Genomic DNA, 26,312 nt, shown 5'->3' with positions numbered 1-26,312 from the left:
GTTAGCCAGGATGGTCTCAATCTCCTGACCTCCTAGTCCGCCCGCCTTGGCCTCCCAAAATGCTGGGATTACAGGTGTGAGCCACCATGCCCACCCAAACCTTTTATTCTTTGTTCTTTTTTTTTGAGTCGGAGTTTCTCACTTGTTGCCCAGGCTGGAGTGCAGTGGCGCCATCTCAGTTCACTGCAACCTCCGCCTCCTGGGTTCAAGTGGTTCTCCTGCCTCAGCCTCCCAGGTAGCTGGGATTACAGGCACCTGCCACCACTCCTGGCTCATTGTTTGTGTTTTTAGTAGAGTGGGGGTTTCATCATGGTAGCCAGGCTGGTCCCGAACTCCTGACCTCAGTTTGTTTACCTACCTCAGCCTCTGAAAGTGCTGTGATTATAGGCATTAGCCACTGTGCCTGGCCGTAATTTTGTTTTTTTATCCTAGGTTCTCGGATTTCCATTCTCTTTTTTTTTTTTTTGACACGGAGTCTTGCTCTGTCACTCAGGCTGGAGTGCAGGGGAACGATCTCGGCTCACTGCAACCTCCGCCTCCCGGGTTCACGCCATTCTCCTGCCTCAGCCTGCAGAGTAGTTGGGACTACAGGCACCTGCCACCATGCCCAACTAATTTTTTGTATTTTTAGCGGAGATGGGGTTTCGCCATGTTAGCCAGGATGATCTCGATCTCCTGACCTGATCTGCCCGCCTCCCAAAGGGCTGGGATTATAGGCGTGAGCCACCGCCCCTGGGCTTGGATTTGCATTCTAAACCTTCTTTTAAATGTTTTATTTCAGCTATTATATTTTTAATTGCAAAAATACTTTTTTGCTTTTTGTTCAGTTTTTGTAGTATCTTGTCCAAATTTAAGAATGTTGCTACTTGAATTTCTTTTTCTCTTCTGGATATATTTGCTAAGTTTTTTTTTGCTGCTGCTCTTTCTCCTGCTTTCGAGGCTAAGGCAGGAGAATCACTTGAACCCGGGAGGTGGAGAAGGTTGCAGTGAGCCAAGATTGTGCCACTGCACTCCTGTCTGGGGGACAGAGTGAAACCTTCTCTCAAAAACTCAAAAAAAAAAAAAAAAAAAGGCAATCTAAGTTTGCGAATTCTTTGTCTTCCCTAGCTCTTATTGTGAGGGATTTTTTAACCTAAGTAACTCCATGTTGTTGATTCTGACAGCTTTGACACTGCCATGATATTTTGTCTGGATTAGGACAGTCATCTCACCATTGATTTCTGCTATAATTTGTTGTTTGTTCCCCCAAAACTCATGTTGAAATTTGATCCCTAGTGTTGGTGATGGGCCTAAAAATGGGAGGGGCCTAAAATGGGAAGTGTTTGGGTCCTGGGGGCAGATCCCTCCTGAATAGATGAATCCCTGGGGGAGAGGGTGAGTGAGTTCTTGCTTTCTTTTTTTGTTTTTTCTTTTTTGAGATGGAGTCTCGCTCCGTCGCCCGGGCTGGAGTGCAGGGGCCGGATCTCAGCTCACTGCAAGCTCCGCCTCCCGGGTTTACGCCATTCTCCTGCCTCAGCTTCCCGAGTAGCTGGGACTACAGGCGCCCGCCACCTTGCCTGGCCATTTTTTTGTATTTTTTCAGTAGAGACAGGGTTTCACCACGTTCGCTAGGATGGTCTCGATCTCCTGACCTTGTGATCCGCCCATCTCGGCCTCCCAAAGTGCTGGGATTACAGGCTTGAGCCACCGCGCCCAGCCATGTTCTTGCTTGCTTAGTTCCCAAGAGAGCTTGTTGATAAGAAGAGCCTGGAACCTCTCCTTCACTCTTGTTTCCTCTCTTGCTGTGTGATCTTTGTGCTCGCCAGCTCCCTTTCACTTCTACTCTGCCAGGAGTAGAAGCCGCCTGGAGCCCTCCTGTAGATGTCCAATCTTGAACTTTTTCAGATATCAGAATTCTGAAACAAATAAACCTTTTTATGGTGGCCCATAACAGTTTTTCCTTTACATATTTAGCACTTCCTTAAGGACTCCTGTGATGCAGGTCTGGTGGTAATAAATTCCCGTAGCATTTGTTTGCCTAAAAGGGTCTTGTTTCTCCTTTGCTCATGAAGCTTAGTTTGACTGGATATGATATTCTTGGTTGAAATTTCTTGTTTTCTTTTTTGAGACAGAGTCTTTCTCTGTCACCCATGCTGGAGTACAGTGGTGCGATCTCAGCTCACTGCAACCTTCGCCTCCCGGGTTCAAGTGATTCTCCTGCCTCAGCCTCCTGAGTAGCTGAGGCTACAGGTGCGCGCCACCACGTCTGGCTAATTTTTGCAGTTTTAGAAAAGATGGGGTTTCATCACGTTGGTCAGGCTGATCTCTAACTCCTGACCTCAGGTGATTCACCCGTATTGGCCCCCCAAAGTGCTGGGATTACAGATGTGAGCCACCATGCCCTGCCTGAAATTTCTTTAAGAACGCTGAATATAGGCCCCCATCTCTTCTGGATTGTAGGGTTTCTGCTGAAAGGTTCACTGTTACCCTGATGGGATTCCCTATGTAACTGACCTGGCTCTTCTCTCTAGCTGCCTTTCACATTTTTTCTTTCATTTCGACCTTGGAGAATCTGATGATTATGTGTCTTGGCAATGATCATCTTATGTAGTATCTCACTGGGATTCTCTGCATTAAATAAACCTTTTTAAAACAGATTGGGCTAGGCACAGTGCCTCACACCTATAATCCCAGCACCTTGGGAGGCCAAGGCAGGTGGATCACTTGAGCCCAGGAGTTGGAGACCAACCTGTGCAACATGGCAAAACTCTATCTCTACAAAAAATTCAAAAATTAGCCGGGCATGGTGGCGTGTGCCTGTAGTCCTAGCTACTTGGGCAGCTGAGGTGGGAGGATTGCTTGAGCCCAGGAGGTCAAGACTGCAGTGAGCCGTGACTGTGCCACTGCACTCCAGCCTGGGCGACAGAGTGAGACCTTGTCTCAAAAAAAAAATAAAAGAAAAAAACATAGATTACCCAGTCTCAGGTACTCCTTTATAGCAAAATGGACTAAGAGAGTCTTTCTGATTCAGTACCATTCGGCCCTCTTCTGACTCCAGTATACTCTCAACTCAGCAACCTCAGTGACTGAAAACTTGGGTGAAATCACATCATCCCTCTGCTTAAAACCCCGCACTGACCCCTTCGTTCAAGAGTCAATGCCAAAGCCCTCACAGTGGCCCAGAGATCCTACGCTTGTGGCTCTTTGTTAACTCTCTTACCCCATCTCCTTGGTCCCCTTTTCTTCAGTCTTAGTAACCTCCTTCGGGCCTTTGCGCTTCACTGTTCCTGCCGCCTGGGATAACCTCATAGTTCTCCCAGTTCCTTCAGCTTTGGCTCAAATCTCATCTTATCCTTGTGTTAGTCTGTTTTGCATTGCCCTAAAGGAATACCTGCACTGGGTAATTGATATGGTTTGGGTCTGTGTCCCCACCAGATCTTACGTCGAATCGTAGTTCCCAGTGTTGGAGGTGGGGTCTGGTGGCAGGTGCTTGGATCTTGGGGGCGGATTTCGCATGAGTGGTTTAGCACCATCTGCTGTGTACCGTCCTCGCAACAGTGAGTGAGTTCTCATGAGATCTGGCTGTTTAAAAGTGTGTGGCACCTCCTCCTTCTCTTTTTTGCTCCTGCCATGTCATGTGCCTGCTCCCCCTTTGCCTTCCACTAAGATTGGAGTCTCCCTGAGGCTTCCTCAGAAGCAGATGCCGTTACACTTCCTGTACAGTCTGCAGAACTGTGAGCCAATTAAACCTCTTCTTTTTTTTTTTTTTGAGACGGAGTCTCGCTCTGTCACCCAGGCTGGAGTGCAGTGGCTCCATCTCAGCTCACTGCAAGCTCCGCCTCCCGGGTTCATGGTATTCTCCTGCCTCAGCCTCCTGAGTAGCTGGGATCACAGGCGCCCGCCACCACGCCTGGCTAATTTTTTGTGTTTTTAGTAGAGACGGGATTTCACCAGGTTAGCCAGGATGGTCTCGATCTCCTGACCTCGTGATCCACACACCTTGGCCTCCCAAAGTGCTGGGATTATAGGCGTGAGACACTGTGCCTGGCCCTAAACCTCTTTTTTTTTTTTTAAATAAATTTCCCAGTCTCAGGTATTTCTTTTTTCTTTTCTTTTCTTTTTTTTTTTTTTGTGATGGAGTCTCGTTCAGTTGCCCAGGCTGGAGTACAGTGGTGTGATCTCGGCTCACTGCAACCTCTGCCTCCCAGGCTCAAGCGATCCTTCCACCTCAGCCTCCCAAGTAGCTGGACCACAGGTACCTGCCACCATGCCCAGCTAATTTTTTGTATTTTTGGTAGAGATGGGTTCCACCATGTTGCCCAGGCTGGTCTTGAACTCCTGACCTCAAGTGATCTGCCTGCCTCGGCCTCCCAAAGTGCTAGGATTATAGACATGAGCCCCCATGCCCAGCCAGGTATTTTTTTTTATAGCAATACAAGAATGGACTAATACTGTAATTTATAAAGAAAAGAGGTTTATTTGGTTCATGGTTCTGCAGGCTGTACAAGCATGGTGCCAACATCCACTTGGCTTCTGATAAAGCTTCAGGAAGTTTCCACCCATGGAGGAACAGGTACCACATGGTGAGAGAGGGAGCAAAAGAGTAGGGAGAGATGTGAGGCTGTTTTTTTTTAACAGCCAGCTATGAACTAATAGGGCAAGAACTCAACACACCAAGGGGAGGGCAGCAAGCTGAGGTATGAGAGTAGAGTCTGGAGAGCGAGAGCCTAAGGCCAACCTGTGGCTGACTTCCTTGAATTAAACTGAAAGGAAAGCTTTAGCCTCTGATTGGCTGTGGACCAATTCTTTATTTGCATAGGGTGTAACTCCACTTCAGCCTCTGATTGGCCATGGGCCACACCTCCACTTCAACCTCTGATTGGCCACGAGCCAATTCCTCATTTACATAGGGTGTAACCAATTGGAAGCCTCCAAAGGGTACCTGGGGGTATTACCAAATTCTTCTAGCTTAATAAAAACCCAAGGAACATTACAACTGGAGCTCCTGAGCCACTTGCTTAAGCCTGCTTTCTCTCTGTAGAGTGTACCTTCCTATCAATAAATCTGTGTTTTTGTTGCTTTGTTCTTTTGTTGCTTTACTTGTGCATTTTTTTCAATTATTTGTTCAACATGCGAAGAACCTGAACAACTCCTGGTCAAGACCCTCAACTGGTTACAAAGCCACTCATGAGGGACCCACCCCCATGACCTAGACACCTCCTGTTTGAGCTCACCTCCAACACTGGAGATTACATGTTCATGATATTTGGAGGGGACGAATATCCAAACCGTATCAGTTCTCGAGGCCTGCTGCAGTAGTGTTTTCTGACCCCCAAATACCTTTTTTCTTTTTCTTTTTTTCTTTTTTTTTTTGAGACAGAGTTTCGCTCTGTTGTCCAGGCTGGTGTGCAGTGGCATGATCTCGGCTCACCACAACCTCCACCTCCTGGGTTCAAGCAATTCTCCTCCCTCAGCCTCCCGAGTAGCTGAAATTACAGGTGCCCACCACCATGCCCAGCTAATTTTTGTATTTTTAGTAGAGACAGGGTTTCACCGTGTTGGTCAGGCTGGTCTCAAGTGATCTGTCCACCTCAGCTTCCCAAAGTGCTGGGATTACAGGCATGTGACTGCGCCCGGCCAACCTGTCCTTTTTCTATACCAGTTCTCATGCTTACTGTTGGGAGTTACTGTTAGCCCACAAGACTGCCCCCACTTCAGACACCAGTCACAGGTCCCGGCTTTAAATTTAGGGTTCCGCACCCCTGCCTCCTCAGGTTCTGTAGGATGACTCACAGACCTCAGGAAGCTGCTTGACGTATGTTTACTGGTTTATTATAAAGGATGCAACTCAGGAATGGCCGAATAGAAGAGCTGCACAGGGCCGACTGTGGAGGGGTGGGGGTTGAGCAGGGCTTCCAGGCCGTCTCTGGCCGAGTCTTCTCCCTGGATGGTATGTTCACCAACACAATCCCCATTGTTCAGGGGTTTTTCTTGGAGGCTCCATTACATGGGCACGATTGATTAAATTATTGGCCTTGGTGATTAAGCTCAGTCTCCAGTTCCTCTTCTCTCCTTAGTGTTCCCCGTTGGGGCCGGGGTAGGAGGTGCTGAGTTTAACCTCTCGTCAGTTTCTCTGGCAACCAGCCTCCATCCTGAAGCTATCTGAGGCCTCACCCCAATAAGTCATCTCATTAGCATACAAAAGACATTCATGCCATCTTTTGTTGCAGTGGCTGCTTGCAGCACAGAGCTTCTCTGGGGTTCTGGCAGCCCTGTGAGCTCTTCCCTAGGGCTTTTTCCTGTCAACCAGCTTCTTTTCATGTTTCCCATTCTTTTCACTCTTCACTATTTCTTTTATTTTATTTATTTTTTTTGGAGATGGAGTTTTGTTGCCCAGGCTGGAGTGCAATGGTGCAATCTTGGCTCACTGCAGCCTCCGCCTCCTGGATTCAAGTGATTCTCCTGCCTCAGCCTCCTGAGTAGCTGAGATTGCAGGTGTGTGCCACCATGCCTGGCTAATTTTGTATTTTTAGTAGAGACTGGTTTTACCATGTTCAGGCTAGTCTCGAATTCCTGACCTCAAGTGGTCTGCCTGCCTTGGCCTCCCAACGTACTGGGATTACGGGTGTGAGCCACTGTGTCCAGCCCATTCTTCACTATTTCTTTTTGCACTTCTCTGTGTTTATTCTTTTTTAATATATTATTTTCTTTATGAGACAGGATCTCAGTCAGTGGCCCAGGCTAGAGTGCATTGGTGTGATCATAGCTCACTGTATCCTCTAACTTCTGGGCTCAGGGGATCTTCCCGTCTCAGCCTCTTGAGTAGCTGGGACTACAGGTATGTGCCATCACACCTGGCTAATTTTAAAATTTTTTTATAGAGATGAGGTCTCACTTTGCTGCCCAGGCTTGGCCTCAAGTGATCCTCCCACCTCAGCCTCCCAAAGTGCTGGGATTACAGGCATGAGCCATCTTGCCTGGCTGATAAGTTTAATCTAGTAGGGCAAGGCAGATTGATCATCCAAAGCCAAATTAGATTCAGTCCTACGTAAACCTTGATCGGATGAGAACAACACAAATGATCTCTGTAATAGTGCCCAAGAAAATGGTAAGGGTGAGGATAGAATTTGTGTTCATGAAGATACATATCAGTCACTGAAGACATTTTTCATGAGGACTGCCAAGAGGGGTAAATGAGGGCTGTATTTGGCTCATTGAAGACTTTATTTGATTTTTTTTGGTCCTATTAGGGATTTGCAACAGTTCTTGCTGAAGCAGTTACGTCCCTGGATCTGCCTGTGGCAATTATTAATCTAAAAGAATATGATCCGGATGATCATCTGATAGAAGAGGTTGGTAATTGTCTTATTTTTTCTTTAATCAGAACTCTCAAATTTAACTGACCTGCAGTCTTCAGAATAAATTTAATTAGGTAACTAGAATCTTCAGAGTAAATTTAATTTTCATGCTAAGGGATTTCAGTTAGTTGAATAGTTGAATTCCAGTGTGAATCAGAGCGTTGAATGTGGGGTGAGGTTCACTGATTCTCACCTGGTGCGGGGCTTGTCCTTCAGGTTTGTTAAATTCTCCTGGGGCAGGGCTAGAGGTGAGAAAGCTTGGGTGGTTGGAAGTTCACTCCTTCCCACAATTTTCTTTTTTTTTTTTTTTTTGAGATGGAGTCTCACTATGTTGCCCAGGCTGGAGTGCAGTGGTGCAACCTCAGTTCAGTGCAATGTCCATCTCCAGGTTCAAGTGATTCTCCTGCGTCAGCCTCCCAAGTAGCTGGGATTTACAGGCATGCGCCACCATGCCCAGCTAATTTTATTTATTTATTTATTTATTTTTATTTTTTGCTGGAGACAAGGTTTCACCATGTTGGCCAGGCTGGTCTCAAACTCCTGGCCTCAAGTGATCCACCCGCCTTGGCCTCCCGAAGTGCTGGGATTACAGGCGTGAGCCACGGTGCCTGGCCCCTACTATTTTTATTTTTTAAAAATTTTATTGAGACGGGCTCTCACTCTCTCACCTAGGCTCTGGAGTGCAGTGGTGCAATTTCAACCTCCCAGGCTCAAGTGATCCTCCTTCCTCAGCCTCCTAAAGTAGCTGAGACTACAGGCATGTGCTGCCATGCCCAGCTAATTTTAAAAGATTTTTTATAGAGATACGGTCTCACTATGTTGCCCAGGCAGGTCTCAAACTCCTGGCCTCAGTCTCCCAAAGTACTAGGATTATAGATATGCCCAGCCCTCCCCCCTGTTTTGAATCTCTTAATCAAGGAAGGCTTGTTATTGATGGCAGTGTGTTATGCTTGTAGACCACGGGCAATCCAACCAAAAGGTCAACAGCAGAAAGAGTATGGGTTTTGGAATCAGAGAAGTCTCTTATTAGCTGTGTGACCTCAATGCATTAGTTAATATCTTTTTTTTTTTTTTTTAATGGAGTTTCGCTCTTGTTGCCCAGGCTGGAGTGTAATGGTGTGATCTTGGCTCACTGCAACCTCCATCTCCAGGGTTCAAGTGATTCTCCTGCCTCAACCTCTTGAGTAGCTGGGATTACAGGTGCCCACCACCACTCCTGGCTAATTTTTGTATTTTTAGTAAATTGGGGTTTCACAATGTTGGCCAGGCTGGTCTCGAACTCCTGATATCAGGTGATTTATTTGCCTCGGCCTCCCGTAGTGCTGGGATTACAGGCATCAGCTACTGTGCCCGGGCCTATTACTTAATATCTATGAGGGTTTAATTTCTTCATCTGAAAAATATTTTTCCCCTTTCTCCAGTCATGCACAGTTAGGGGATTTCACCCTACAGCAGTGGTTCTCAAAAGTGTGACCCCTGAGCCAGCAGCATCAGCATCTCCTGTGAACTTGCTAGAAATGCAGAATCTCAGCACTTAGCCTAGCTGCACTGTGGAGCTTAAACAGTGCTCCTGGTGACGCTGATGCAGGTGGAGTCAGAGAAGCAGTTAGAGGCTGGGCGTGGTGGCTCACGCCTGTAATCCCAGCACTTTGGGAGACCGAGGTGGGCAGATCACCTGAGGTCAAGAGTTCGAGACCAGCCTGGCTAACATGGTGAAATCACGTCTCTACTAAAAATACAAAAATTAGTTGGGCATGGTGGTGGGTGCCTGTAATCCCAGCTACTCGGGAGGCTGAGGCAGGAGAATTGCTTGAACCTGGGAGGCGGAGGTCGCAGTGAGCCGAGATTGTGCCATTGCCCTCCAACCTGGGTGACAAAAGCAAATCTCCATCTAAAAAAAAAAAAAAAACAAGAAGCACATGGAGCTGGGGTTGACAAACTTTCACGTAAAGGGCCAGGTAGTAAGTATCTTCACCTTTGTGGGCCGGGCGGCTACTCAGTTTTGCCACTGCGGCACAAAACAGCCATAGATAATATGTAAATGAATGAGCGTGGCTGTGTTCCACTAAAACTTCCTTTAAAAAAATAGAGGCCAGGCAGGGTGGCTCTCGCCTATAATCCTAGCAAGTTGAGAGGTCAGGGCTGGTGGATCGCTTGAGCTCAGGCATATAGGGCAGCCTGGGCAACATGGTGAAACCTCATCTCTATTGAAAATAGAAAAATTAGCCGTGGTGGTGCATGCCTGTAGTCCCAGCTACTTGGGAGGCTGAGGCATGAGAATTGCTTAAACTCGGGAGATGGAGGTTGCAGTGAGCTGAGATCACGCCACTGCACTGTAGCCTGTGTGACAAAGCGAGACTGTCTCAAAAAAAAAAAAAAACCAAAAAGGCAGCAAGCCGTTTGTTCTTCGAGATGAGTATGCAGTTTTTCAAAGGATTTTTCTTCATTGAGATAATTTATGCCTCGAATATTCTACTGAAACAATTACTTTCTTGGTTAGGTGACTAGTAAAAATGTCTGTGTGTTCCTGGTTGCGACATATACTGATGGCCGACCAACCGAAAGTGCAGAGTGGTTCTGCAAATGGTTAGAGGAAGCGTCCAGTGATTTTCGATTTGGCAAAAGTTACCTGAAGGGTGTGAGATATGCGGTGTTTGGCCTGGGAAATTCTGCCTATTCCAGCCACTTCAACAAGGTAGGTCTATATTGAGTTATAGAAATAAATTCTCCCTGTAGATACACACACCCTCACACACGCGTACACACACATATGTGAAATAATCCACAGACTTTGGTAGCTCTAAATAAATACGTTTCTTCTGTTATTTTATTTATTGATGGATTGAGACAGAGTTTTGCTCTGTCGCCCAGGCTGGAGTGCAGTGACGCCATCTCAGCTCACTGCGACTTCCACCTCCCGAGTTCAAGCGATTCTCCTGCCTCAGCCTCCTGAGTAGCTGGGATTACAGTCATGTGCCATCACGCTTGTCTTGTTTTTGTATTTTTAATAGAGACGGGGTTTCACCATATTGGCCAGGCAGGCGTGAGCCACTGCACCCAGCCTCTTCTATTATTGTATTTTTTTTTTTTTTTTTTTGAGACAGAGTCTCGCTCTATCCCCCAGCTGGAGTGCAGTGGTGTGGTCTTGGTTCATGGCAACCTCTGCCTCCTGGGTTCAAGCGATTCTCATTCTCAGCCTCCCGAGTAGCTGGGACTACAGGTGCCCACCACCACGCTCGGCTAATTTTTTTTTGTATTTTTGGTAGAGACGGGGTTTCACCGTGTTAGCCAGGATGGTCTTGATCTCCTGACCTCGTGATCAGCCCGCTTCGGCTTCCTAAAGTGCTGGGATTACAGGCGTGAGCCACCACGCCCGGCTATTTTTATTTTTTTTAAGACGGTCTTGCTTTGTCGCCTAGGCTGGAATGCAGTGACCTGATCAGAATTCTCTGAATCTTGAAGTCCTAGGCTCAAGGGATCCTCCCAAGTCAGCTTCCCTAGTAGCTGGAACTGTAAGCATGTACCACCACCCCTTGCTAATGTTTTAATTTTTTGTAGAGATTAGGGTCTCACCGTGTTGCCCAGGCTTGGTTCAAACTCCCGCCTCAAGCAGTCGTACCCAACTTGGCCTCCCAAATTGCTGGGATTACAGGCGTGAGCATGTCCAGCCTGAACTCAGTTTAAAACAATCATGAATTTTTCAAGGGAAGTGGAGGAAAAAACATTCATCGCCCTTTATGTAATAAAATATTAAATTTTTGGGGTAGTTTTCCTGGGCTGTTTTTCTAAATGAAATTAAATTAGCTCCTTTTGCATCCTGTTCTCTACACTTGAAAAAAATGAAACGATGGAGCCTCTCAGTTTCTTGGTCATTTGCATTGTGTACCTCTTCCTAGGGATGGGCCCTGCCTGGCTGTCTGTCTCTGGTGGAGTGTGACTGATGGTGGAGGTGGGAAGTTTTCTTTAAAAGCTGTTTTCGGCCAGGCGCAGTGGCTCACACCTGTAATCCCAGCACTGTGGGAGGCAGAGGCAGGCGGATCACCTGAGGTCGGGAGTTCGACCTCGGCCTGACCAACATGGAGAGACCCCCGTCTCTACTAAAAATACAAAATTAGCTGGGCATGGTGGCGCATGCCTGTAATCCCAGCTACTTGGGAGGCTGAGGCAGGAGAATCACTTGAACCCGGGAGGTGGAGGTTGCAGTGAGCTGAGGTCGTACCATTGCACTCCAGCCTGGGTAATGAGTGAAACTCCGTCTCAAAAAAAAATAAAATAAAATAAAAAATAAAATAAAAGCTGTTTTCATTCTATTGTGTCACAATGTAGATTTTGCCCCATATTTTCATTAAAAACATTTTTGATTATGTGTTTTTTGAGACAGGATCTCACTGTGCTGCCTAGGTTGGAGTTCAGTGGCATGATCATTAGCTTGCTGCAGCCTCGACCTCCCTGGGCTCAGGTGATCCTCCCACCTTAGCCTACTGAGTAGCTGGGACCACAGGCGCCCACCACATCCAGCTAGTTTTCGTATTTTTTGTAGAGGCCGGGTTTTCCTTTGGTGCCCAGGCTGGTGTTGAACTCGGGCTTGAGCATGCTTCTCGCCCCAGTCTCCCGAAGTGCTGGAATTATAGGCGTGAGCCACTGCATCTGGCCTCTCCCCATATTTTCAAAGAAATTAGATTATGAATGGGCAAATTCAGATATGTAAATTTTTTTTTGTTGAGGCAGAGTCACTCTCTTGCCCGGGCTGGAGTGCAATGGCACAGTCTCGGCTCATTGCAATCTCTGCCTCCTGGGTTCAAGGAATTCTCATGCCTCGGCCTTCCAAGTAGCCTGAATTACATGCGTGTGCCACCACGCCCCACTAATTTTTGTATTTTTAGTAGAGACAGGGGGGTTGGTCTCACCATGTTGACCAGGCTGGTCTTGAACTCCTGGCCTCAAGGCCTCAAGCAGTCTGCCTGCCTCAGCCTCCCAAAGTGCTGGGATTACAGGCGTGAGACACTGCACCTGGCCTAGATATGTAAATATTTTGTTTAATGCCTTGCCACTCAGGAAGCTGATTAAGTTTTTGAGCTCTTAACTGTGCCTCTGATAACCTCTGTTCCTCAGCTTAATTGCTTCATATCACAGTGAAATAAATTATTGAGTTTAGGAAATCACAAATCTTGCCAAATTAATTACATTTTCATTTTATAACTGAATCGGCTTAGGCCCCATAGGCTTTGTTACATTTTTGGAACTCATTTATTTTGTTACCTCCTGTTTTGTTCTTAATATGATATAGAATGGTAGGTTTCAAATTTTTGTTTTAGTCATTAACCCTTCATTTGATAAAGGGGATTTGTTTGTCCTTTTGATTAACAAAAAATCGAATGCAGAAAAGTAGAATACGTAAAATGCAGCTCTTCTGGGTCAAGGCTGGAACTTGAAGGCTTGAAGGTCATTGTGCCAAGCAATTTCCTCTTCCTCAGCAGCAGCCCATGACCAGGGGCCCCAGAAGGACTTTGGGCTTTTGCAGAGCAGTCTGGAAAACCCTGATTTAGAGAACGGTGCTTTTAGCCTATCTATCTTTTCCTTGCAGGTTGGCAGAAATGTTGACAAGTGGCTCTGGATACTTGGTGCACATCGTGTGATGAGTCGAGGGGAGGGCGACTGCGACGTGGTTAAAAGCAAGCATGGCAGCATTGAGGCGGACTTCAGAGCGTGGAAGACCAAGTTCATCTCCCAGCTGCAGGCACTTCAGAAAGGGGAGAGAAAGAAGTACTGTGGCGGCCACTGCAAGAAAGGCAAATGTGAATCTCACCAACATGGCTCAGAGGAGAGGGAGGAAGGATCTCACGAGCAGGATGAATTGCATCACAGAGACATTGAGGTATACTGCCTGTGTGTCCATCTCTTGATGCTTTCCCCCTCTGCTTGGAGATCTCAAGCTTGACCTCTTCCTCAATAAACTACCTCGTTGGCTTCTGGTTAGAAGGAAGATCTGCTGGGTGCAGTGGCTCGCACTTGTAATCCCCGCACTTCGGGAGGCCAAGGTGGGAGTATTGCTTGAGTCCAGGAGTTCAGGACCAGCCTGGGCAACATAGCAAGACCCTATCTTTACCACAATAATTTTACGTTTAGCAAGGCATGGTGGTGCACGCCTGTTGTCTCAGCTACGTAGGAGGTGGAGTTGGGAGGATCGCCTGAGCCCAGGAATTGGAGGCTGCAGTGAGCTGTGATCATGCCACTGCCCTCCAGCCTGGGCAACAGAGTGAGACCCTACCTCAAAAACAAAGGAACAATAACAAAAAAAGATGGAGGGTGTGAAACTCATGTGGTGGTGTTTCAGAGAGAGAGTGAGGCCTTAGGAATTAAGCCATAGTCATGCTAGATGCTTTCCAGAGTCTCTTCTTTAGGCTGGGCACAGTGGCTCACACTTGTAATCCCAGCACTTTTGGGAGGCCAGGGTGGGTGGATCACTTGAAGTCGGGAGTTTGAGACCATTCTGGCCAACATGGCGAAACCCTATCACTACTAAAGAGACAAAAATTAGCTGGGCATGGTGATGGGCACCTGTAATCCCAGCTACTTGGAGGCTGAGGCACAAGAATTGCTTGAACCCGGGAGGTGGAGGTTGCAGTGATCTGAGATCATGCGACTACACTCCAGCCTGGGCGACAGAGTGAGACTCAGTGTCAAAAAAAAAAAAAAAAAAAAACATGACCAAAATCTCTTCTTTAATCCTTGCATTGTTAGAGTCAAATAGATTTTTACCACATTTTGCAAGTTGCAAAACGGAGCCACAGAGAAGTTAAATTTATCCCAGCCTGAGCTCACGTCTCATTATCCCCAGATCACACATACCTCCTGACTTCAATGACTCCATTAGTTACTCAAACTGAAGGCTGCAAGTCATCCTAGATTCCGCTCTTTTTCCCTCACATTCTGAGCGTTTCTCTTGCTTCCTTCTTTAAATACCCCAATTCCTTTGAAGCTCCTGTCTTCAGGCTGTAACACTCCTGTCGTCTTCACAGCTGTTATCTTTAGGCCACCTGGTCAGTTGCGTAATTCAGCAGCAACTCTACATTCTGACTCATTGTTTCTCTCTCTACCCCTGTTCCTACCATTCTTCTTTGAGGCTGTGGCATCGTTGTGGATGATCTGTTTAACACCCTGGCCTGCAGTTTCCTGGCCTTCACACCTCCAGCAACCATTTTTCCACTGACCCTGGTCTCTCCCTTACATTGGCACATCTGAAGTCCAAGTTCCTCTCATGCTTACTATGACCTCATTCTGTGGCCTCTACTTTAACAACATTCCTTTTTTTTTTTTTTTTTTGAGACAGGGTCTCACTGTGTCACCCCTAGTCTGGAGTACAACAGTGTGATCATGGCTCACTGCAGCCTCGACCTCCCCAGGCAGTGGTGATCCTCCCACTTTAGCCTCCCAAATAGCTGGGATTATAGGCATGTGCCACCACGCCTAGCTAAGTTGTCTATTTTTTTTGCAGAGATAGGGTTTCACCATGTTGCCCAGGCTGGTGTTTTGAATAGTTGGGCTCAAGCCATCCACTTGGCCCGGCCTCCCAAAATGCTGGGATCATAGGCATGAGCAACTGTGCCTGGCCTTTAAAATTCTTTTGATCCGGCCAGGTGCGGTGGTTCATGCCTGTAATCCCAGCACTTTGGGAGGATGAGGCGGGTAGATCATGAGGTCAGGAAGTCAAGACCAGCCTGGCCAACATGGTGAAACCCTGTCTCTACTAAAAATACAAACATTAGCTGGGCGGGTGGTGGCACCTGTAATCCCAGCTACTCGGGAGGCTGAGGCAGGAGAATCGCTTGAACCTGAGAGATGGAGTTTGCAGTGAGCTGAGATCACACCACTGCACTGGGTGACAGAGCAAGACTCCATCTCAAAAAAAAAAAAAAAGAATCCCATCTGAACCTATATATTTTTATTGAGTAGTAGAAACTGCTTACTTCATTTCCCTCCTTAAACCCCATTTTGAGTTTTATCCTCGCTCTGTTATAAACCTCTTCAATTTTTTTTTCCTTTTGTTTGAGATGGAGTCTTGCTTTGTCTCCCAGGCTGGAGTAAAGTGGCGCAATCTCAGCTCACTGCAACCTCTGCCTCCTGGGTTCAAGGATTCTCCTGCTTCAGCCTCCCAAGTAACTGGGATTACAGGTGTGCGCCACCATGCCCAGCTAATTTTTGTATTTTTAGTAGAGACAGGGTTTTGCCATGTTGGCCAGACTGGTCTCAAACTCCTGATCTCAGGTGATCCACCTACCTTGGCCTCCCAAAGAACTGAGATTACAGTCGTGAGCCACCATGGCAAGCCTTAACCTCTCACTCACTCTTCTAACCCGATTGGCCAAACCCCAACCCAGCCTGAAACCATCCCCTTCACATCAGCCTTCCTCATCCCTGCTGCTGATTATTTGACTACAGATTCATGACCACAGGCTCAAGTGTAGGCTCAGAAGTGCCCTACAGTCTCACAACTTCCCTTGCAAATTCCCCATCTTACTCTCCAAGATGACTGCTCTGTACTCATTTCCTCCCCACCCCTTCCATCAGCTCCCATCTGAAGCCTTCAGAGGGGACCTCTCTCAGTGTCTCCCCAGCCCATTTCCAAATCTTCACTACCTCTCCTGGCTCAGAAGACCAACTATCTGGTTCCTGTCCCAGACTACATCTGTCCATGCTGCGGAATCAAGGACTGGGTTCCTTCATTGATTGCTTCTCTTCTCCTATATCATTCATCTCTTTTCTCTACTAGATTGTTCCCATAAATTTATAAAGATACCCCAGAATTATATGTGTTTAAACAAACTTAAAAAACAAAAAACAGGTTGGGTGCGGTGGCTGACGGCTGTAATCCCAGCACTTTGGGAGGCCAAGGCGGGCAGATCACCTGAGGTCAGGAGTCTGAGACCAGCCTGGCCAATGTGGTGAAACCCTTTTTCTACTAAAATACAAAAAAATTAGCCAGGCGTGGTGGCTCACACCTGTAATCCCAGCTACTCAGGAGACTGAGGCAGGAGAATCACTTGAACCTGGGAGGTGAAGGTTGCAGTGAGTCGAGATGGTGCCACTGCACCTCAGCCTGAGTGACAGAGTGAGACTTGAAAAAAACAAAACAAGAAAAAAACGAAAACAAAAAAACAAAAAAACAAAACAAGAAAAAAACAAAAACAAAAAAAACTCAAAAACTGAAAAAATATAGTGGCGTCTCCAGAGTTTAGTAGATACCTCTTAGCTCTGTCTCTTGCTTAGCTCCCAGGTTATATTTGCCCTCTCTGGAATCCTTACATTTTTGCCAACTCAGTAAGGCACTTAAAATTGTGCTTTAAAAATTATTACCTTGGCTGGGCGCGGTGGCTCACGCCTGTAATCCCAGCACTTTGGGAGGCCGAAGTGGGCAGATCACTTGAGGTCAGGAGTTTGAGACCAACCTGGCCAAATAGTAAAACCCTCTCTCCACTAAAAGTACAAAAATTAGCTGGGCGTGATGGCATGTGCTGGTAGTCCCAGCTGCTCCGGAGGCTGAGACAGGAGAATCCTTGAACTGGGGAGGTGGAGGTTGCAGTGAGCCGAGATTGCACCACTGTACTCCAGCCTGGGCGATAGAGCGAGACTCTGCCCACCCCCCAAAAAAAATTCCCTTATTTAGTTTTTGTTGTTTTCTGCAGGAGAGTTGTTGAAAGTGTGCTGTCTGTCATATGGCTGGGAACAGAAGTCTCTGTCAACTCTCAGCTACTCCAGTTTGGCCTTCTCTCCCCCTGAACTGCTCTTTTCTACACCCAGGGGACTTCGTGTCATCAAGTCTGAGGGGATTTACGGAAGGAAAATAGATTTTATTTAAGAGATGAAAGCTTTTTATTTTATTATGTTATTTTATACAGAGTCTTGCTTTGTTGCCCAGGCCAGAGTGTCATGGAGTGATCATAGCTCACTACAGCTTTGAACTCCTGAGCTCGAGTGATCCTCCTGCCTCAGCCTCCTGAGTAGCAGGGACTTACAGTCCTGCGCCACCATCCTGTCTACTTTTAATTTTTGTTTTTGGAGAGACAGAATCTCACTATTTTGCCCAGGCTGATCTTGAACTCCTGGCCTCCAGTGATCCTCGCACCTTGGCCTCCCAAAGTGTTGGGATTACGAGCCTCCACACCGGCTGCAAGCTCTTTAAGTTATGGGACCCGTAATCTGAATTGAAATTGATGTTTCATTCCAATTTCAATTCAGTCATAGCTTGGACTGAAATGAAATTGGAATGAAACATCTGTCATATCACTTCCTGTTGAGCTAAATAATTGTCTCTTGAAGCCATCTGCTCTGTGGGCTTTAGACTGACTGCCTCCAGGTAGACATAAAATGCTATATGCATTTCACACCGTACCTCATATCCTATCATTCAACAGTGCATAGCTAATCACTAATCAATGTTATCTCTGTAAAGCAATGAGAATTTCTGTCCAATAACTTGGTATTGACCACTCCTTGTTCCCTTTGCTTTTAAAAACCTGCTTGTTGGCCGGGTGCGGTGGCTCACGCCTGTAATCCCAGCACTTTGGAAGGCCGAGACGGGTGGATCACGAGGTCAGGAGATCGAGACCATCCTGGCTAACACAGTGAAACCCCGTCTCTATTAAAAATACAACAACAAAAAAAACTGGCCGGGCGAAGTGGCGGACACCTGTAGTCCCAGCTGCTCGGGAGGCTGAGGCAGGAGAATAGCGTGAACCCGGGAGTCGGAGCTTGCAGTGAGCCGAGATCCGGCCACTGCACTACAGCCTGGGCAACAGAGCGAGACTCTGTCTCATAAAAAAGAACAAAAAACGTGGTTGTAACAAAAGCTACTGGAGCAGTCCCTTCAACTGCAAAGTGTGCCTGAGGCAACTGCCCTCGTTTTAGCTCAAATAAACCCTTTAAACTATATTTTGGCTAGGTGCAGTGGCTCACCCCTGTAATCCCAATCCCAGTGCTTTCCAAGGCCAAGGTGGGAGGATTACTTGAGGCCAGGAATTAGAGACCAGCCTGGGCAACATAGTGAGACACTGTCTTTAATTTAAAAAAGGGGCCGGGTATAGTGGCTCACACCTGTAATCCCAGCACGTTGGGAGGCCGAGGCGGGCAGATCACCTGAGATCAGGAGTTCAAGACCAGCCTGGCTAACATGGTGAAACCCTGTCTCTACTGAAAATATCAAAAAAATTTAGCTGGGTGTGATGGCAGGCGCCTGTAATCCCAGCTGCTCGGGAGGCTGAGGCAGGAGAATTGCTTGAACCTGGGAGGTGCAGGTTGCAGTGAGCCGAGATCATGGTACTGCAGTATAGCCTGGGTAATAAGAGCAAAAACCGCATCTCAAAAAGAAAAAAAAATGTTTTGTGTCTCACCTTTTAGATCTACACGTCTCATGGATATTTCTGTCTTTATTTACTTGACTTCTCAGCAGCATTTGTCATAGCTGATTCCTCCTTTGAATCTATCCTCCTGACTTTCATGACGTCATTGTCATAGAGTTTCTCGTTTTTTACTTGGGGTCTTTTCCTTTTCTTTATTCAGCCTCTGCATGTTGGAGTGATTCAGGTTTGGTGCTGGATTATGCGTTGACACTCTCTTCCTGGGTGATCTCATCCAGTTTCACAACTTCAAACATTGTCCATGTGCCAGTTATTCCCACATTTGTACTTCCAGATCCAGGGTCAACCCTGAATTCTCTTCTCATGTATGCCTTTTAGAAATTTATTCTTGTGTATCTGATGCTTCACAAATCCAAAATGGAGCTCTTTATCTCCACCCTTCTGTTCTGTTCCACGGACGTGTTTCCCATCTCAGGAAACACTCCCACCATCTCAGTGGCTTAAAAAGAAACCTAAGAGTTGTGCTTACTTCTTTCCTTTGCCTCATTCCTTTATTGAATTCCTCAGTAAGTCTGGTTCCTTCTTTGTCCAAAACAGAGGTCCGCAAACTTTCTATGAAGGGCCGGTTAGTCAATATTTTCAGCGTTGTGGGCCACATGGTTTTTGTTGAAACTGTCAAGTCTGCCATTGTGTCAAGAAAACGGCCACAGGGGACATGTAAATGAATTGTCATGTTGAGATCTGGCCCGAGGCTGCCTGGATTTGGCCATAGTTTGCAAACCTCTGGCTTAAAATATTTCATATCCATCCAGTTCCCTCCATCTCTACTGCTAATGTGCAAGTTCAAGCCATATTTCTTGACCAGACTACTATAGCAGCCACATATTTTGTCTTCCTATCTCTTCTCCATCTATCATTCAGAGTAGACTTTTTTGGGGGGCGCGGGGTGGGGAACAGGGTCTTTCCCAGGCTGGAGTATAGTGGCACACTCTTGGCTCACTGCAGCAACCTCCTGGGCTCAAGCCATCCTCCCGCATCAGCCTCCTGAGTAGCTGGGACTACAAGTGCACACGACTGTGCCCGGCTAATTTTTGTATATTTTGTAGAGACAGGGTTTCACTATGTTGTCCAGGCTGATCTCAAAACTCTTGGGCTTAAGCAATCTACCTGCCTTGGCTTTCCAAAGTGATTACATTCGTCACCTGCCACACCCAGCCTCAGAGTAATCTTTTTTTTTTTTTTTTGAGGCAGAGTTGCGCTCTGTCGCCCAGGCTGGAGTACAGTGGTGCGATCTCCGCTCACTGCAGGCTCCGCCTCCTGGGTTCACACCATTCTCCTGCCTCAGCCTCCCGAGTAGCTGAGACTACAGGCGCCTGCCACTACGCCCAGCTAATTTTTTGTATTTTTAGTAGAGACCATGTTTCACCGTGTTAGCCAGGATGGTCTCAATCTCCTGACCTCACGATCCGCCCACCTCGGCCTCCCAAAGATGCTGGGATTGCAGGCGTGAGCCACGGCGCCTGGCCAAGTAATCTTAAAAGAACAAATCAGACCACGTTACCCTCCTGTTTAAAAGTGATTTTTCATTGCTGCTTTCATAAAAACTTCATTCGTTAGTGTGACCTTAGCACCTAATCTGACTCTTGAAGTTCTCCATTGTCATCCTACTATTCTCTGTCTTCCTCTCCAACCTCTAGCCATGTGGTCTCCTTGGTGCTAAAAATATTTGTCAAGGCCGGACGTGGTGGCTCATGCCTGTAATCCCAGCACTTTGGGAGTCCGAGGCGGGTGGATCACAAGGTCGGGAATTCGAGACCAGCCTTACCAACATGGTGAAACCCTATCTCTATTAAAAATACAAAAATCAGCTGGGCATGGTGGTGGGCACCTGTAATCCCAGCTACTCGGGAGGCTAAAGCAGGAGAATTACTTGAACCTGGGAGGCGGAGGTTGTGGTGAGCCGAAATCGTGCCCCTGCACTCCAGCCTGGGTGACAGAGTGAGACTCCGGTCTCCAAAAAAAAAATTTTTTTTTTGCCAGATAAGTTTGAATATCCAGCCTTCTCTTTAGTTCAGGCCAACATCTTTTCTTCCCGAGGGGATTGTCATATGTTGTTCAGATTTATCCTTGTCTGTAGTCTTGTTTCCCTTAAATTACCTTCTGTCTTCCCAGTTGAGTGAGCTATTGAAGTGCAGGTTTGTGTTATTTCTCTGTTCAGACCATGCTAGACGCTCCTCATTCTCTCTTTCCAGGGCAGGCAAGATCCTTTGCAGTCCGGCCCACATCTTTCTCTGCTACATTTTCTCCCCATGTCGTATGCTTTATTCTACATCTGCTGGTACTTTCTGAGTGGCGGACAGTAGCTGAATGCCTCGTGGTGCTTGCCTCAGTGACTTTGCCCATCCCCTTCCAACAGCATTCCCACATGTCTTTCCCTAGCCAGGCCTGTTTACTTACCCTTCACATATGACTCAGGTATCGTCTCATTCAGGCAGCTCCCCATGGATTTGGAGCCCGCTACATGGCTTTTTTCGTATTCCTAAACCCTCTCATTCAAGCATTGCCCCTTTAAATGTAGCATCTGTATGTCTCTTACTGGATTGCAATCTTTGTGGGGACCAGGGGAATGTGTTGCATTAATTTTCTAGCGCTACTGGATACCATGAGTATATTCAGTGTTCAAGAGAACTTTTGAAGTTTCCCAAGGTCACAGAGCCAAGTTAATAGCAGTTTTGATTTGATTTTATGTGAAGATGAAATAGGTTCCTTTTGGAAAAGTAAATTCTCGACATGAGTCTTTCCATCAGAAACTTGAGTCTAAAGAGAAGTTATCAAGGAGAGTCTAGGACAGGGATCAGCAAACAGGCTCACTGGCCAGATGCAGCCTATTGCCTGTTGTTTTTTGAGACAGGGGCCAGTCTGTCCCCCAGTCTGGAGTGCAGTAGTTAGTGCACAGCTCACTGTAGCCTCTAATTCCTGGGCTCAAGCGATCCTTCTATCTCAGCCTCCTGAGTAGCTGGGCCTACAGGCGTGCACCACCATGCCCAACCAAGTTTTAAAATTTTTTGTAGAGATGGGGTCCCACTGTGTTGCCCAGGCTGGTCTCAAACTCCTGAGCTCAAGTGATCCTCCTGCCTTGGCCTCTCAAAGTGTTGGGATTACAAGTGTGAGCCAGTGCACCCAGCTCGTTTTTTAATTTTTTAAAATACGGGTTTTGGGAGCATAGCCATGCTCATTTATGTATTGTCCTAGCTGCTTTAGTGTTAGAGGGGGGCAGATTTGCATAGTTAAGACAGGATTGTATGTCCCACAAGGTCAGAAATACTTACAATTTGGTGTTTTACAGCAAAAGTTATACGACTTCTTGTCCAGGATAACATGGGGAGATTGGACCAGATGATTCGTGATGTCTCTTCTGTGTCTAAGATTCTGAAATGTATTGGAAATGATGAGGTAGGAGCACAGGACACATGGGCAATACGGAACTTATTGCAATTCTAGGAAATGAGTACATCAGGAGATCCTAATACTGAAGGTATTCTTATATATTTAGACAAACTGCTTGGGAAACACTGGACTAGAAGATCTAAAAATGGACTAATTGTTAGAAAGTATGTTTCAGGTGGTATACTTGACTCTCCTTGGTAGCTTGGTCATGAGGCTGGGATATCAGGGTGGAGTTAACTGGCAGAGATTTTCTGTTGAAGCTGGGCTAAATTAAAGAACACATCCATACCCTTATTTCTGGGAACAATTTATTTTGTCATCTGGAAGCAAGGCAGAGAAGACTACTTATTTATTGACAAAGCAAAAGAGATACCAGGGAGCCAGCCACAGTGCCGCTTCTGTAGTCTCAGGCTTGGTTTGAAGTAGGAGAGGGTAAGATCGTCCATGGTTATCCTATCATCTGGCGCAGGATAAGGAGTGACCTTGTCTAAGGGGGTCTGTTTTATTTTGTGTTGAACACTTGATCAGCAGCATCTGATTATGATATCTCTCTGCTATGCTGTGGGGCATATTGGCCAGCATATGAAGGTTATTGACATTTTGTTTATTTTAATTTAATTTAATTTTTTCTTTTTTTGAGACGGAGTTTCGCTCTGTTGCCAAGGCTGGAGTGCAGTGTTGCGATCTTGCTCACTGCAACCTCCACCTCCTGGATTAAAGCAATTCTCCTGTCTCAGCCTCTGGAGTAGCTGGGACTACAGGTGCATGCCACCACACCCGGCTAATTTTTATATTTTTAGTAGAGACAGGGTTTCACCATGTTGGTCAGCAGGTCTTGAACTCTTAACCTCAGGTGATGCATCTGCCTTGGCCTCCCAAAGTGCTGGGATTACAGGTGTGAGTCCCTGAGCCTGGCCTGTTTCTTTTAATTTTAAAGTGACCCTTGAGTTACTCAGAAAATACCTGCTGTTGAAAACAAACAACTACTTCACCTCTTAAAAATCTCTTTATCAGCTGGGCACGGTGGCTCACATTTGTAACCCCAGCAATTTGGGAGGCTGAGGCAGGCGGATCACCTGAGGTCAGGAGTCTGAGACCAGCCTGGCCAACATGGTGAAATCCCATCTCTACTAAAAATATAAAAATTAGCCGGGTGTGATGGTGCATGCCTGTAGTCCTAGCTACTCTGGAGGCCGAGGCATGACAATTGCTTGAACCCAGGAGGTAGAGGTTGCAGTGAGCCAAGATCATGCCACTGCACTCCAGCCTGGGTGACAGAGCGAGACTCAAAACCACAACAGCAACAAAACAAACAAACTAACAAAATCTCTCTATTGTTTGATTCTGCCTTATCCTCCGTTGGAGAAAGGGATGAAGGCTGCCACATATTAGCCGTGATTTCTTAACTTATCTAGCTTTCATTTCCTCGTCTATGAGATGATGTTGAACCTATCTACATCATAAATAGTTGAGGATGAAATGAATGGTTATATAAACATTGTGCTGGGGACGTAGTCGATACTCCGCAAATGTGTCTTCCCATGATGTCACATTTCCTCTACTTCTGCTTGGCAGTGTCTCGTTCCCCTCAGCCCTGCTCGTGTCCCTGTGACGTGGGAGGGCAGGTGAAGTGTTAGTTGTTCTCACTCCATCATGCCCTTTCACAGTTATGAGTCTGATGCTAAAGACTTAAGATTTATTTCTTCATTGTTGTTGTTGTTGTTTTGTAGAGATGAGGGTTTCACTATGTTGCCCAGGCTGGTCTTGAAATCCTGGCTTCAAGTGACGCTTCTGCATCAGTCTCCTAAGTAGTTGGACTATAGACATGTGCTACCACGTCTGGCTAATTGTGTACATTTTTTGTAACAATGTGGTCTTGCTGTGTTGCCCAGGCTGGTTTCAAACTCCTGATCTCAAGCAGACCTCCCTTCTTAGCCTCACAAAGTGCTGGGATTGTGGGTATGAGCCACCATACCCAGCCTAGATTTTATTTTTAAATTAAGAATTTATAGGCTGGACGCGGTGGCTCAAGCCTGTAATCCCAGCACTTTGGGAGGCCGAGACAGGCGGATCACGAGGTCAGGAGATCGAGACCATCCTGGCGAACACGGTGAAACCCCGTCTCTACTAAAAATACAAAAAACTAGCCGGGCGAGGTGGCGGGCCCGTGTAGTCCCAGCTACTTGGGAGGCTGAGCCAGGAGAATGGCGTAAACCCGGGAGGCGGAGCTTGCAGTGAGCTGAGATCCGGTCACTGCACTCCAGCCTGGGCGACAGAGCGAGACTCCGTCTCAAAAGAAAAAAAAAAGAATTTATAGACAGCCGGGCACTGTGTCTCACGCCTGTAATCTTAGCACTTCGGGAGACTGAGGTGGGTGGATTACCTGAGGTCCGGGGTTTGAGACCAGCCTGGCCAACATGGTGAAACCCTGTCTCTACTAAAAATACAAAAATTAGCCGGGTGTGGTGGTATGCACCTGTGATCCTAGCTACTTGGGAGGCTGAGGCAGGAGAATCACTTGAACCCAAGAGGCGGAGGTTGCAGTAAGCCGAGATCACGCCACTGCACTCCAGCCTGGGTGACAGAGTGAGACCCTGTCTCAAAAAAAAAAGCAAGAATTTGGAGACGTAGTGAATTCTCAGTGTGGGAGGGGTGTAAGAGAACTTTGCCTTTGCCCCTTTGACCACTGTGTTTCTGAAGCATTTCTCTTCCAGGAGGAAGAACCCTTTGAGAGCTCCAGTGAAGAAGAGTTTGGTGGTGAGGACCGTCAGAGCCTCAATTCCATTGTTGATGTTGAAGATTTGGGCAAAATTATGGATCATGTGAAGAAAGAAAAGGTACCATTACTTTGGGAAATGTTGCACTTGGCTCCCGCAGTTGGTTAACATTTAGTATTTATTGCTGTGTAGTCCATCTGAGCTCACAAGAAGAGTTTCATTTCTCTAGCTTCTGTCTTGAGGGTTTTATAATTTTTTTTTGCCATTTTTCATGAGCATGGTGAACATCTCCCCTCTCAGCCCTGTGAAAGTCAGCTCATCAGAGGATAAGCAGGAGATTTGAGAACAAGGACTGAGGACAGTGTAGATCAGGGGCATCCAGTCTTTTGGTTTTCCTGGGCCACATTGGTAGAAAAATTGTCTTGGGCAACACATAAAATACACTAATGATAGCTGATGAGCTTAAAAAAAAATGGCAAAAAAAAACTCTTAAAATGTTTTAAAAAAGTTTATAAATGTGTGTTGGGCCAGTGGGCTGTGGTTTGGACAAGCTTGGTGTAGATGGTCAGAGAGATTTTATTCAGGGCTATTTGAAGATGAACAACATGATAGGATTTATTATGGTTGAGATTCCAAGTGAAACTCCAGTGTTAATTTGCTTCTCTGCTGTATAGACTAAGTGGTGTTGGGGCTTAAGGATGGCAGCCTGGTCTGTGGGTGTGGAGATCAGCGTAAGTGGGGCCCCTAGGAATCCAGGAAGTATCAGTCTGGGATGTGACTGTTTCAGTGACTAGATGAATGTGAGAATGTACGATGCAATAGGATTTCATGCAGATTCCAGTGATCTAAAATTGAAATAATAGCCGGGTGCGGTGGCTGAAGCCTGTAATCCCAGCACCTTGGGAGGCCGAGACGGGCGGATCACGAGGTCAGGAGATCGAGACCATCCTGGCTAACACGGTGAAACCCCGTCTCTACTGAAAAATACAAAAAACTAGCCGGGTGAGGTGGCGGGCGCCTGTAGTCCCAGCTACTCCGGAGGCTGAGGCAGGAGAATGGCGTAAACCCGGGAGGCAGAGCTTGCAGTGAGCTGAGATCCGGCCACTGCACTCCAGCCCGGGCGAGAGCGAGACTCCGTCTCAAAAAAAAAAAAAAAAATGAAATAATATTGTATATGCTATACTATAAAAATAACAGCCTCAATTTAACTGTGAAGTTTGGAAAATGAGAATCCCCTAAATTAAAATTATATGTAGTCCATAAGCTTTAAAAAAACGAAAGAAAGCTACTAGAAAATCCAAGAAAATCAAAGCTAAAACCTACACAAATTCAAATGAACTCAGTAAGGTTATTAGCAGGATATCATAATGTAGAAAGTCAATAGACTTTATATTTCCAAACAATAACCAGTTAGAAGCTATAGTAAAAGAGAAGACCTCATTTAGACTAGCTACATA

At 46.5% G+C, this 26,312-nt stretch overlaps 1 protein-coding gene across 2 annotated transcripts in view; it reads left to right on the top strand.

Annotated features, from left to right (window-relative positions):
* The window catches only part of LOC117072911 (S-adenosyl-L-methionine-dependent tRNA 4-demethylwyosine synthase TYW1), a 274,209-nt gene that overhangs the window by 5,470 nt on the left and 242,427 nt on the right, over positions 1-26,312 (top strand). For both annotated transcript variants that reach the window (XM_033193369.1, XM_033193368.1), the window contains exons 4-7: positions 7,230-7,331; positions 9,838-10,032; positions 12,922-13,212; positions 24,853-24,975. In XM_033193369.1, coding sequence (XP_033049260.1) covers positions 7,230-7,331; positions 9,838-10,032; positions 12,922-13,212; positions 24,853-24,975 — 711 coding nt within the window. The remainder of the gene's footprint in view (positions 1-7,229; positions 7,332-9,837; positions 10,033-12,921; positions 13,213-24,852; positions 24,976-26,312) is intronic.

Source organism: Trachypithecus francoisi, unplaced genomic scaffold (genome assembly GCF_009764315.1).
Source record: "Trachypithecus francoisi isolate TF-2019V2 unplaced genomic scaffold, Tfra_2.0 Lachesis_group4, whole genome shotgun sequence".
NCBI classification, from domain to species: domain Eukaryota; kingdom Metazoa; phylum Chordata; class Mammalia; order Primates; family Cercopithecidae; genus Trachypithecus; species Trachypithecus francoisi.
Note: the sequence above shows the minus strand (reverse complement) of the source record. Positions and strands in the feature narration are given on the sequence as shown.